Source organism: Chlorocebus sabaeus, chromosome 20, assembly GCF_047675955.1.
Source record: "Chlorocebus sabaeus isolate Y175 chromosome 20, mChlSab1.0.hap1, whole genome shotgun sequence".
Taxonomy (NCBI): domain Eukaryota; kingdom Metazoa; phylum Chordata; class Mammalia; order Primates; family Cercopithecidae; genus Chlorocebus; species Chlorocebus sabaeus.
The window spans coordinates 129084205-129098304 of record NC_132923.1 but is presented as its reverse complement, the minus strand read 5'-3'; the positions used below and the strand labels follow the sequence as shown (position 1 = coordinate 129098304).

General features: G+C 38.7%; 1 protein-coding gene across 30 annotated transcripts in view; it reads left to right on the top strand.

Annotated features, from left to right (window-relative positions):
* CAMTA1 (calmodulin binding transcription activator 1) overlaps positions 1-14100 on the top strand; it is a 975861-nt gene that overhangs the window by 957603 nt on the left and 4158 nt on the right. For 16 of the 30 annotated variants that reach the window (XM_037985394.2, XM_073007868.1, XM_037985393.2 and 13 more), the window contains one exon: positions 982-1056. In XM_037985394.2, the coding sequence (XP_037841322.2) occupies positions 982-1056 (75 nt within the window). Of the gene's footprint in view, positions 1-981; positions 1057-4156; positions 4188-8819; positions 11312-14100 lie in introns of those variants that run through there. The other 14 variants (XM_037985400.2, XM_037985395.2, XM_037985399.2 and 11 more) reach the window with 2 other exon arrangements.

The following is a 14100-nucleotide window of genomic DNA, read 5'->3' as shown; positions in this document are numbered from 1 at the left end:
TGGGCTGACATTGGAGTCCGGGGGCAGGCCTAAAGCATTGGCAGTCACTGTGTTCCAGAACGTTCTAGGTGTGGTGGCTGTATACTTAACACCTGTGCTGAGTCTGGTTTTGAATATTTAGCTCTTTCTCTCTACATCCCACCCAATTATTTTGATATTGCCACCCCGTTTCACCTTATATCAGAATTTGGCAGCACCAGTTTCTACTCAGAAAGTTACCACTCGATTATAGTAGTTTAATCCATTTCCTTTTTAGAAGAAAAAAAAAGTACAGCCCGCTGCCAGCACTCATGTAATTTTATATAAACATGCTCTTTGAGGCTGAAGGAAATCTGATTTTCAATGTGAAAATATAAAAACTATTCTTGGAGTTATTTCTAAACAGAACTTGTCCCTAATCCTAATGTCACTGAAATGTGTATGATGCTACATTTGGATTAGAGATAAGACTATTCTTGGGGCAAATGGGAAATGAGTGAAATTGTAGAATTACTGCAACCTTGGAAGAGTAATTAGGGTTAAGCTGTTCCATTTTAGAGACTGTGATAAAAATGTTGAGCCAAGTAAAATACATTGATCAGAACATTTACACAATAACCCAAAGAGTGTATCAACTCCCGTGAATCACCTTCTAAACTAAGAAAGCCTCTCTAATGCCAGAATGCCTTTTGCAGCAAAACGAGCTTCTAATAAATTGTGAAAGAATATTTAAGTGGCATTTTATTTCAGTCTTTATATAGTCTCTCTTGAAGCTGAGGGTGCCTGCACACACCCTCCTTTCTCCTCTAGTGATGCCTGGACTTGATACTATGAAAACAGCATACACACTCATTCCCCTTCAGATTGTATACATCTTTAACGTATGCTGTTGGCTTTGCTACATGAACTGCTTAATGCAGAGTCCTCTGTCACTGCTGACCAGTTTCGCATATTGGGCTTTACTGTGTCCTTCTTGTGACAATAATATTCTGACTTTTTCAGGAGCAGTTTGCTAACCAAAAAGCAGGATCAAGCTGCTCGAAAAATAATGAGGTTTCTACGCCGCTGTCGCCACAGGTACACTAGTCCTCATTTATACATTCTGCTCGGGGAGAATGATGAAGCATCCCTGACCTTCTTAACCCTCGCTAACTCCTATGTAAAGCTAATCCCCCTGCAGGTAATCAGGGCAGATGTCCCAAATTACAATAGGGTGGTAGAGCTCTTTAAGTAGGGATCAGGTTGCTACCCTTGGAACGCTGGTAACCATGTCAGACGATGCTGTTTGAACAATGGAGATTCATACCCGTGTTTTTCTGTTTTAATCTGGGTGTGAGGTCAACTTAGTCAGACTAGCTTTTAATATTAAGTTTCTCTTTAACCTGCGATTGATATGCCACATTGCAGTATGTTCTTTGCTCTAATCCTTTGCTATGCTAGCGTGTGTCCAAAGAGAAAACAGTTTCTAGTCTCAAGGAAGGGAAAGAAAACCGTGAATTCCAAACAAGTTTTCTGGTGTAGAATTTCCACCAAATAGCTGGTGCCCTCTGCTGGTCATGTAATTGCTAACATCCTCTATTATTAAACTATCAATTAAAGCTGGTCCGTGATGAGGAACAGGAGAGATTGCTGGAATGCAGCTGTTCAGGAAAAGAAAGACATCTGAGATTCTGGGCATATCTTCAATTAGTAGGAAATGGGGTTCTGTGACCCCAGCGTTCTGTGGGACATAGCATCTTCTCATGGAGCTAAGCCAGAGGATTTTCTCTTTGTTCCTCAAATTTGAGCTTTCTTTATGAAGACTAACATCTCTACTTAGATTTCAGAGGGCTGGTGAAAGTGGTTTGTGTTCTTTATCCAGGTTAATATTCCAGTCTGACGTCTGTCACTGCGGCCGTCTGAGCTGGGTGTAGACCACCTTCTGTGTGGTTGGGTTGTTGCTCTGTGTGTCAGGAGCTGTGCAGTTTATAGTACCAAACATTAAAGCAGGCTCTTTAATGTCTTATTTCCTATTCCTATTTAATTATACCAAAAGTCCTAGTATTCATATTTAATTGGACTCCTTGGAGGTTTCATTTTGCTTTAGTTTTTCTTATTCCTACAACCATCTGATTGCTAGCTTTGAAAATATCTTGCCTTTAAGACTTAATAGGTTTAATGGGTTATTTGTACTTTTACTTAAATTAACGAAAGAATTTATTTTTGTGACCATAGAAGGAAACATGCACAGCCACTACATTAGCATCATGAAAACTTAAAAACAGTATTCACTAGGATAGATGGTTTTCCCCAGCTACAATGCCGTGCAGAAGCCAGTGTTCACTCGCCCTGTGCCTCAGCAACATTTACTTTCCACCGTGCGAGGATGGGAGATTTTTCACCATGATAGCTAATGAGTAACATACCAGTGTCAGTACTCTGAAACAGGACGTCCTATTAGGAGATGCATCCCCAAAATGGGTATGGCTCTAAGATCATGAAATTAATTCTGCAAGCCTCACTTAAGGCAGCCTCTTTTCTTTATTGTTCAGTCATACCTTTTACTTAGCAGGGGACATAGAACCAAATAGAGTAGCGGATTTTCTTTATGTGGTGAACAGATCAAGGACTCACCTGGGCCCTTTTCCTTACATTCTCCAATATGTTCATAGTTCCTTCCTCCCTTTTCCTTTTAGACCTGCAAAATGCAAAACCTGAGCAAGACCCTATCCAGCACTAAAACCAGTAGACTTTGGCCACTTTGAGCAGAATCACATCTTCTTTCATGACACTGTGGTTGATACTTTCCAGATAGATTTTATTTTCAAGAAAATTACCTTAACACCACTGTTCTTTAGGCCACTTCAGACAAACCAGAATGTCTGCAAGTTAAGTTGTGCTAGACTTTTTCCTCGTTTCTTCTAGCCTGATCCTCAGACTTTGCATGAATGTGTGGGTAACGTAGGAGCAAAACTGCATAAAGTCCTACACTCGTCTCCCTTTCATTTTTGCCAAAGCTGTGTCCTGTGTTTACTTTGAGAGAATTAAGAGAATGAGATATTTAAACAAAACATAAATTCATGAAAGGTTGCCCCCACAAAGTAAGCTGAACAAAGGAGTCCTTTCACTTTTGTTTTTAGAGTTCTCTTTCTGTAAACTGGTAGAGAAAAATTTCATGAAGATTTTTGCCTTTCTTAAGTGTATATTTTAACTGGTAATAACCTCATAAGATGGGTAACAAGAAGGTTCATTATGAAGAGAACATCAGATATGGGCTCTGGATTTCTCTGCATTAATTGGAATGAAATAAAAAATGTTATTGGCTCTTGACCATTTACAGTTCAGATGTTAGAAAAATAGGCAAATTTTAATCACCTCTGCACTAAGATCAGTATTCACTTCCCATTTCTATATATTCCGTTAATATGTTCAATTAAGGATCTTGAAGAAATCCTAAAAATCTATCCTGGAAGTCTGTTTTAAACTCGTATTTTCCTTAGGATGTGTGTAATCCTATTTTCATTCTGGGTTGAGTTATTTAATGTTATTTTAAAAGAAACTATCTTGTCTGTTGTTCCTTAGAAGCATTAAAATCTTATTAAGATAGAAAATCTTGGCCGGGTGCGGTGGCTCATGCCTGTAATCCCAGCACTTTGGGAGGCCGAGGTGGGTGGATCACTTGAGGTCAGGAGTTTGAGACCAGCCTGGCCAACGTGGTGAAACCCTGTCTCTACTAAAGATATAAAAAATTAGCTGGGTGTGGTGGTGCACACCTGTAATCCCAGCTACTTGGGAGGCTGGGGCAGGAGAGACTCTCTTGAACCTGGGAAGCGGAGGTTGCAGTGAGCCGAGATTGCAACACTGCATTCCAGCCTGGGCGACAGGGAGAGACTCTGTCTCAAAAAAAAAAAAAGGAAAACTTCATATGACACCCTCTCAAAAAGGTAGGTAGATAGTAGCTTCAGGAATCAGTCAGAAGTGTCCCATTTCTAAGTCATATGACCCCAATTTTTTGAGACTTAAATTGGTGAATTTTCTACCTACTCATTTCACATACCCCCACCATCACTCTCCTTTTCTTTCTTTCCAAAAAAGAAACCATGTTATACTCTTTTTTGTTGAAATAAAGCTATTTATAAGATTTCTGTTGTGACCCTCACGTGCTAATAGCTCTCTGGTGTTGTTTTACTGTCTAAAGCCCCCTGGTGGACCATAGGCTGTACAAAAGGGTGAGTTTAGCTGCCTGCTAGCCAGTTTCTCTTCTCTTCCATTTTCAGTATTTTGCTTTTTGCTTGCTTGCATGGGGCTGCAGCCTAGGTATGCCAGTAAGTTTCACATCCATTTTGAATGAAATAAAATCAAGTAAAAACTAACCCTAATTACTAACACTGCTATTTTATATGACAGGAGAACAGTCACATACATTAGATGTACAAATGCATGAGTGAGTAAAAGGGAGGGCCGTTCGAAACCACTGCAGGGCATGCCTAGGATGTGGTGGAGGAAGCCTGGGGATGAAAACAGGGCTGGTAGGCCACGTACCCGGCCAAATGAGGCTGTGTTACATGAAAACACTCAGCAAGTGGCTTTCTGTGATGAAGATAATTTGCCACGTGAAATTTTCTCAATGACTGTTTTGTCAAAATGTCTAAAGCAAGGAGGCTCACTAGGAGGTGGTAGTAGGTTTTTTGGTGGTTGTTTTTTTTTTTAATGAACCTGTTTCTTACTGAGAGTGGCTGTTTCCCTATACCCTGCTCCTGCGGTTGCATTTTCTAAATCTCCCCCTCCCTGGTGCTGTGAGGTAAGTCAGTGTATGAGGCTGCCCTTTCAGAACAAACCCAGGACATTCATGATAAAATAGTGAACTGGCCTTCCATCGCTCGATGGTAATGCTGAATAACGAAAATGTGGTGTAAAATGTCTTCAATATTTATATTCTACATAACAAGAGTAGGGATTCCAATAGGCTTTGAATTTTAAAGAGATGGCAATGAGTAATTTTAGTTCCTGAGATTTTAGAATATGATGCTAATTTGTAAGCAGGGCAAAAGGCAAAAGTCTCCCAGAAGCAACTATAATGTGTTTGGGTTACAATCAAAGATTTAGCATCAGAAAACTATTTTTTCAAAGCCAAGAATAGGCTAGGTACGATGGCTCATGCCTATAATCCAGCGCTTTGGGAGGCTGAGGTGGGAGGATCATGTAAGCCTGGGAGGCTGAGGTGGGAGGATTGCTTGAGCCCAGGAGTTCAGTACCAGCCTGGGCAACATAGGGAGACTCCATCTCTACAAAAGATCAAAAGCTAACCAGGCGTGGTAGGGCATGCCTGTAGTCCCAGCTACTCGGGAGACTGAGGTGGGAGGATCATGTAAGCCTGGGAGGTTGAGGCCACAGTGAGCTGTGATCATGCCACTGCACTCTAGCCTGAGCAACAGAGCGAGACCCTGTCTCAAAAAAAAAAAAAAAAAAAAGCCAGAAATAGAATTTATCAAAATCTAATTAATCTAAATTCATTTAGATTAATTTGACAACTTGTTTCTTATATATAATCTTAAGAGAAAAAGTGAGTTGAAATTATAACATGGGAATTCTATCAACTTGACTATATTCAGTGCCCGCTCTTCTTAACCTTACACTAATACTTTATTTAGTCATCTTTAAGATTTCTGAGAAAAGGTCATAGTTCAAAAAATCTCGTAGCAGTTTTAACTGCTCATGTTTCTGGACATATGATTTCCCATCTAACTAGACTTATGTTGATGCTAATCTTTATTTATTATATTTTAACCCAGGAGTTGGCAGATGTTTTTCTGAAAGGCCAGATAGTAAATACCTTAAGCTTTGTGGGCTGTACAGTCTGTCCCACCTACTCAGTTCTTTTAATGTAGCAGGAAAGCAGCCACAGATAACACATAAATGAATGGCTATGACTGTGTTCTAATAAAACTTTATATATACAAATAGATACTGGACTAGATTTTGGCCCACAGGTTGTAGTGTGCCAACTTGACGATAGAAGAATTTAGTTTTTATAAGTCCTTTGTAATAATGACCTTAACCCTAGATTTAAAAGCCTTAAAAGGGCCGGCTGTGGTGGCTCATGCCTGTAATCCCAACACTTTGAGAGGCCAAGGCACCCCGACCACTTGAGGTCAGGAGTTCGAGACCAGCCTGGCCAACATGGTAAACCACGTCTCTACTAAAAATACAAAAATTAGCTGGGCGTGGTGGTGTGCGCAGGAGAATCTGTTGAACCTGGGAGGCAGAGGTTGCAGTGAGCCAAGATTGTGCCACTGCACTCCAGCCTGAGCAACAGAGCAAGACTCTATCTCAAAAGAAAAACAAAAGAAAAGCCTTAAAAGCCTTAAAATTTTAAAAATTTAAAGGCTCATCTATTTAAAACTATAAATAATTGCTGAAGGAACAATTTGGTTTTTTTTTTTGAGGAAAAAAAAAGCAGCTATACTCTTACATAAACTTAACTAATTAATTCTCTTTAGACTTAGGGAATTGTTCCCAATTAAAATATTTCGGGTCCCTTGTGATAGATCTGGCTCAGAGATGTTTGTTTTTGAAATGTAAGAAAAAAAGAGGACAAAAATCTCCATTTCTCCCTCTATTCCCTCTCACCCTCTGCGTATATACAGATAATATTTCTTTCCATTTTAAAAAACCTCCAAGAGAATAGATGCATGCCCTAGTGTTCAGTTTAACTACAAGTTGTAGTATCATGCATGTTACATGCAATCAATATCACCTGCTGCAAGGACAACATTTTACGGGAGGTGGTTGCTTATGCGTTTTTGAAGCTTGTTAGTTTCTGTTATGTTAATGACCGTTTTTAAGAAACATTTTCAGAAGGTGCTTTTCAGTGCAAACCAGAATCCCAACCTCAATTTATTTAATGCCTGCTGCATTCTGTTGTGAACTCCTAAAACTCCTACCCATGCATGGAAAGTTGGAATCTCATGACACTCCTTATGCCTCACAACGTCTACGCAAGTTTGAGAGATAGGGGCTGAGAAGGTTCCTTCTATCCTGGTGATATTTAGCTAACTCTCTGAACCGAGGAATAGCGTATATATGGCTTTGTGTGATGACCAATAAGATCTTCTCTCCCTCATTCTTCCATCAGAGAAGTCACCATGGCACTCCCTCTAACAATCCCCAAATTGAAATTACTCTTGGGAGGCAGAGCATTCTCTGAGGAAGATTTATAGTCCTGGAAATTAGGTTAAAGAAGATACTTATTTTGTTAATTCATAAAGTATTCCATATTTAAGACATGGTTTATACATTGAAAAGTCATATTTTCCCAGCTACTGGAGGCTGAGGTGGGAGGATTGCTTGAGCCCAGGAGGTCGACAGTATGTCATGATCATGCCACTGCACTCCAGCCTGGGCAACAGAGTGAGACCCTGTCTCAGAAAAGAAAAGAAAAATAATATTTGAAAACTTACAGAATTAAATTTCAGGGGACAGTATTTGTAAAACACTAAAACTGACCCAAACTCCTATGTCAGTGGAGCAGGGGGAGATCTAAAAAGGCAGCATTAAGAACGACAGACGAATTCCAGCAGCAGGGCAATCAGAAAATACCACTTGTGTCTTGAAATGTTTTGTCTTTGCTTGGGGAAGGCTAAGGAAAAGCACCAAATATTTTTCACCGAGTACAGCTCATTTTTATGCCCCGTTTCCTTTCAGGGCTACCTCTTAATTTATCCAGTAACTTAAAGCGAAGTTAACAAACTCTCCATACTGTCATCAGGGTTTTTTGTTTTTGTTTTTGTTTTTGTTTTTGCCTCGGACACAATAGCTGTGTTTAGGAGCGAACTTTTGTTCTACACAAAGAGATTATTTAAATCAACAAAAACGATTTCTCAGCAAATGACTGAAGGATTTTTAAGGTTTAAGAAACTTTTAAAGTACATATGCTGAAAAGATACTTTCAGTTGGATTTTGAATATATCTAACAGGATATTATTCAGTTGCATAGAGAAAAACCAAGATACCTCGTAAGTTAGCAGATAGTTCAGTTACATAACAGATTTATCCTCAAGGTATTGAGACTTGCTTGACCTAAAAAATAAAAACTAAAATGCCTCTTTTTCTAGACAGCAAATGACTTTCCACTTCTCTAAGACGTTTATTTTTCATGGGCAGTAGAAAGTGTTCTCATAGATGAGAGACACTACTCTCTGAAAAGCAATTTCCAGACAAATTCCTCCTTTCCCGATACGAGACACGATTCCTATGAGAAGGCTTTATAAACTCTAACAATCACTACAGGTGTTATTAAAAGCAGTGGGAATGCTAGTATTTAAATAACCTATTTCTTATAAACTGCTGGCCTAGTCACCCGTCAGTAAAGGCAGGTGCAGTTATTTTACTGGAATAAGACCTTAATTGGAGGAAGAAGAAGTCACACTTTTTACTCATACATTTTTAAACAACGTATTTTCCTTTTTATTTGAGAAGCGGGTTTCCAAACACTTTGCCAGAAGCTGGTAAGTAGTGGTCTCCACAGAGCAGCTCTGCTGTGCGCTTCTGAGAGCAGCCCCGGGTCATAGCTGCATTAGGTCATTACGAAGTTCTGAAAATTACGCTTGCACTTTTGGCTGTGTTATGTACACTTTTATCCAAAGGACAGTTCTCTAACAATGCCGGGAAGTGTACTGAGAAGTAAACAGTGCTCTGGGGTCAACAAATGTGTTCTCACACTTCTGTAGCTCGATTTGGCATGAGGCAGAGTTTCTAAGTGGCCTGATGTGTTCATGAGAAGTAAGACATGAACGTGGGATGTATCATCATGGATGTATTTTAAATCTCCAAAGTAATTTTGTCTCACTTGCCTCTTTTAGGAAATGAATATTTTTGGAACACAGTGGTGTGTGTTAAATTGCAGACAACATGCTCTGTGTCATTCTTATTGGGCCTCTCTGTCTTTTTTGTTTTGCAATCCAAATGAGATTTCTGGAAAATGGCAAGATCTCTCTTTTCCTAAATTCCCCACAAGCTATTGCAGCTCTGAAAGCAACAGGTAATAATCAGAAAGCCGCATCCGCTGCCCTGTCTATTTTTGACGTCCAGCATTGCGAGAATATTCCCGCTGAACTCCACTGACTCATGAGACATTTCTCTGGCTGAGCATCACTGAGTAGATGTAATGAAGCAGCTTTGCCTTACGCTTTACCCATGGAGCCATTGTTTGCTACAAGTTTCTGAAGCAGGCCTACTTCATTGATTCATAAATGATCATTGGACGTCTGATGGAAGTAAACCCTGTGGGCTTTTGCTGGCTTTCAGTGCTGTTGCTTACGACATCACTTCAGTACATTACGATGCAACTTTTTGGGGAGGGGGAATTGAGACTACAATGGTATCCCAGAGTGGTGGTTATTCTCAACCTAGAATGCTTGGGGAAATACTGGGATTGTCTTTAATGTTAATAGCTGAATGGTCACAGGTCAGTCTTACTATTCTAATTACTTAAGTCAGAGCCAATAAGAGTTCTACTTTGCAAGTTACTGATAGGAGTCAGAAATGTGGCCGTGCAGCTTTCCTGAGGGCAGCGCTGGCGCTGTGGGAACGGTAGCTTCTGTCCAGCACTGCCTGTATGAGTTCAGGGAATACTGCTTTGCCTGTCTTCTGTGTAAGGGAATTTAGAAGTAAGTGCAATTATAATTTTTTTTTTAGATAACCTGGACATTTTTGGATTCAGTTCTTTCTTAGCCCTGAATGAGTCTAACAGTTGTCATTTCTTAAGAGAACTGAGCACTCAGTAACCCTTAGCTAAGTTTGTGTAACATAACAAAAGTTTTTCATGCACCTGTGTTCCAAGTCCTATAGATATGGTGACCACAGGTCCTGGATTTTCAAGTCGAATTCCAATTTCAAAAATTCTTGTCTATATTTACCAAGTTTGTATACTGAAAAATTTGCTTACAACATAGGTAATGTTAATGAAACCAGTTCAGTCCATTGATTTTGGCTTCAGTCTACAAAATTGAATTTTTTTTCCTTCCACTGAATTTTTTAGTTGTTTTTGCATAATGTGATCACAGCATTTGTAAGACAGATTAGTAACAGACGGATAGAAAACCACCTAATTCACTTTTTTTTTTTAAAGACTAACAAGCAACTCATGCCTATAATCTCAGTACTTTTTGGGGCTGAGGCAGGAGAATTGCTTGAGGCCAGGAGTTCGAGACCAGCTTGGGCAATATATTTAGATCCTCTGTCTAGACAAAAAAAAAAAAATTAAAAATTAGCCAGGTGTGGTGATGTGTGCCTGTAGTCCTAGCTACTCAGGAGGCTAAGGCTAAAGATTGCTTGAGCCGAGAAATTCCAGGCCACAGTGAGCTATGACTGTTCCACTGCACTCAAGCCTGTGCAACCTTGTCTGTAAATAAGTGAAGAACATAAAAGCTAACAAGCAGGAATAATTATTATTACAAAAGCAGCACATACTAATTGTAGTGAATTCTGGAAATACAAATAACCAAGGAGAATCACCCAGAGATAATAATGGTTAAACTTCTATTTTGTATCCTTCTCATTGGTAAAGATTTATTTTTAATTAACATCTGCCTGAATAATCATTCATGTCCTTAACTAATAACAAGGTGATCTTAAATTTAACCATTTGAAATACTCTGATTTGAAACATATATTTCTTAAAATTTGTTTTAAAATTCTAGTATATGTTATTCTAAATCACTTTGGTGATATAATTGTTTTCTGTTTCTTTGGAGGCAATGTAACATTCAAACATTATTTTATCAAGTTGACATTTGATTTAAAACAAAACAAAAATTAAGCACCACTGTCTCATCCTAATAATCTACCCTCAAGTAACATAAAACTTCATTTATGATTTCACTAGGGCAGATGGTAAGTCTCCGAATTTCATGTTAACTTTCAGAAGCAAGTTAACGTCAATATGGTCTGTAAGTTGTAAATTGGACAATGAGGCTAAAAATCTCCCTTGATTCTTAAACATGTTCTTTTCACATGTTTTAGGATTCTAAATAATTGTGTTGTAAAATCAATAAGTACATTTTATGTGAGGGTCTTCCCCCATCAAGAAGATTTTTTATTAATAAAATCAATATAGTGTCTTATAAAAGATGACACTTTAGAATTGAGAAAACGTAATTGTTGTTAATTTCATATCATACCATGGAAATTTTCCAAATGCATGTTTCTTCTAAAATATTTTGGAAAAAAACAATAAAATACGATTCTTAAAAAATTTCTGTGTTATCCTGGGAGTTTTTTTTTTGTTTTTTTTTTTTGTTTTTTTTTTTTGAGACGGAGTCTCGCAGCTCACTGCAAGCTCCGCCTCCCGGGTTCACGCCATTCTCCTGCCTCAGCCTCCCGAGTAGCTGGGACTACAGGCGCCCGCCACCTCGCCCGGCCAGTTTTTTGTATTTTTTTAGTAGAGACGGGGTTTCACCGTGTTAGTCAGGATGGTCTCGATCTCCTGACCTTGTGATTCGCCCGTCTCGGCCTCCCAAAGTGCTGGGATTACAGGCTTGAGCCACCGCGCCTGGCCCCTGGGAGATAATTTTAGAGGCAGTGGAATGTTGAAACTATAGGTTTGGAAGTCAGACAAACCTGGGCTCAATTCCGTGTTCTGCCATTTATTAACTGTGTGAATTGGGGCAGATTGCTTAACTCCTATAAATCTCAGGTTCTGCATTTACAAATTGGAGCTAATGGCAGTGTTGTGAGGACTACATAAAGTAACAGATATTACGTAACCTGTATAGTTATTGGAATTTAATACGTGTTCTATTTCATTTTTTCCTTTTCTTTTTTTCTAATTCCTCCTTGAACGACTTTCTGTTAAAAAAAATGCTTGTGCCATTTAAGTCATTTTGATGTCATGTATAATGCTAGCATACTATGATAACTTTATCACGAAGCTAAGAACTAAATTCTCCATTTTAACTCAGGAGTCGTGAAGGCCTGGAAAATATATCTGAAAATTGCAGTGTTCTTATTTTTCCTATGTAGATATTGTACGTGGACATGCACCTCTCCTTAACTTAGTGGTCTGTGAGGCCATCACTAATTTCATAGCAGAGTATTTACATGACAACTTTAAAACCTTATGAAAACAACTTTTTAATTAGTTCTGAAAGAAACTGAAAAAACTGCAAAAACAAATGTGACCATTTTAACTAAAAGAAAAATGTTTTAGGCTATACCTACCCTGACCAGCTGATTATAGATTCTTTGGTATGAAACCACATAAAACATTTCTGGTTTATAATTCACTCTCCTTTTTATTTCATCTCAATGATGAACTTAATATTTCTAAAGCATCCCTGTTCATTCTAGAAAAATTGTGAATGTATAACATCTTTGTGTTTATGCCATCAGATTTTGAGTTCAGAATACCTCAAATTCTAGACATCTCATCAGTGATGGAGTCACTGTTGCATATTTGTGAATGAGTTCTGTGGTAGTGCAGAAAGAAAATGTAGCATTTGAAATAGCATGCACAGGCTGCGGAAATTCAGCAGAGAGGTCTGCACAAGTACCGATATTGCATGTCCAGAAGCAAAGTTGGCATCAGTGCATGCCTTGCATTTCCAGCCAAAGGGATGTTAGTATAGATACTGCATGTTTAAAAATTGAACAGACTATAGCATGTTTCAATTTTTAAAAAGCCATTTATTTATCAATTATGCATGTCCAAAATTAGGGACCTCTAGTGATGTACAATTCTATACTGTAATATGACCCAAATTAATCCATGGTATATTTAATTTAAAAATTTAAAACTAAGTGATATTTGGATCTACTCATGAACATAGCAATGTATTCTAACTGTACCTGTTAACAAAAAAAGATTCAGCAGTTTCAGAGGTAGACTGTCTGTCACTGTCAATTTGTAAACATCACGCTAGGTCCAAGCTAGGGCTTGGTATATGTAGTAAGTAAATCAGACAAATAAGCAAGTTTTCAAATATTATAATTCTTTTTAGTATTACTGATAACATCATAAAGCTTTTCTTCTAAAAGAGAGCATCTTCTCTGTGAAGAGATTCTATTAACTTTGCAGAATATTCAGAAATGATTCTGCTTGGAAGTGGTAAATATAAATGTTTTCTTAAATTGCTGTTATAGCATATGTGCCATTCCAGACTCTCAACCTATACAGTATAGCAATAACTGATTACTGGTTTTTTCACAATATTTTCTTTTGCCTATTATCAAGTTTTACTTGAGGCCGGGCCTGGTGGCTCATGCCTGTAATTCAAGCACTTTGGGAGGCTGAGGTGGGCAGATCACTTGAACTCAGGAGTTCAAGACCAGCGTGGCCAACATGGCAGAACATCTCTGCTAAAAATACAAAAATTAGCTGAGCGTGGTGGTGCATGCCTGTAATCCCAGCTACTCGGGAGGCTGAGGCAGGAGAATCACTTGAACCCAGGAGGCAGAAGTTGCAGTGAGCCGAGATTGCACCACTGCACTTCAGCCTGGGCAACAGAGTTAGACCCCGTCTCAAAAAAAAAAAAAAAAAAAAGTTTTACTTTACTGGTATAACTTAAGATAATAGGAGAGACTCTTAGGGAATCAGAAAAATATATTTGAGATTATGGCCCTCTGTATAGCACCACGACAAATCCACCTTTTCCTGGTCATGCTGTTGCAGAAGAGTATGGGTGTCCTAAGAAGCTGTTGCTCCCATTTGGCTAAAATTAGCCTCTCACACCCATTTTTGGGAAACAAATGTTATTATATGGTATGCAGTACCACAAACTGTGACTTACACCACATGCATTGCCTTCCATTTGATCATTCTGCTATTAAGGCAGGTTCGTAATTGTCAGTATAGAGAAATACTCTTACAGCAGACAGCTGCTTCCCCAGCACCCCATCTGCATCAGGTGGCCATATCCAAAAAAACTGAGACTGATTTTTATATTAAAAATTACAGATCGGCAGTGATAATTAATAAGTAATTTGCTGATGTGAACTTTCCATGGCTCAGTCTATAACAACGTTACTTAAATTTGTTGACTACAGTATGTTTGATGAATAGAACAAAGTACCTTATCAGTATCGCACCCTATGGCTCTCCATCTGGGATCACTGGGAAGAGGAACCGGAGTGTCTTTTTAAGTT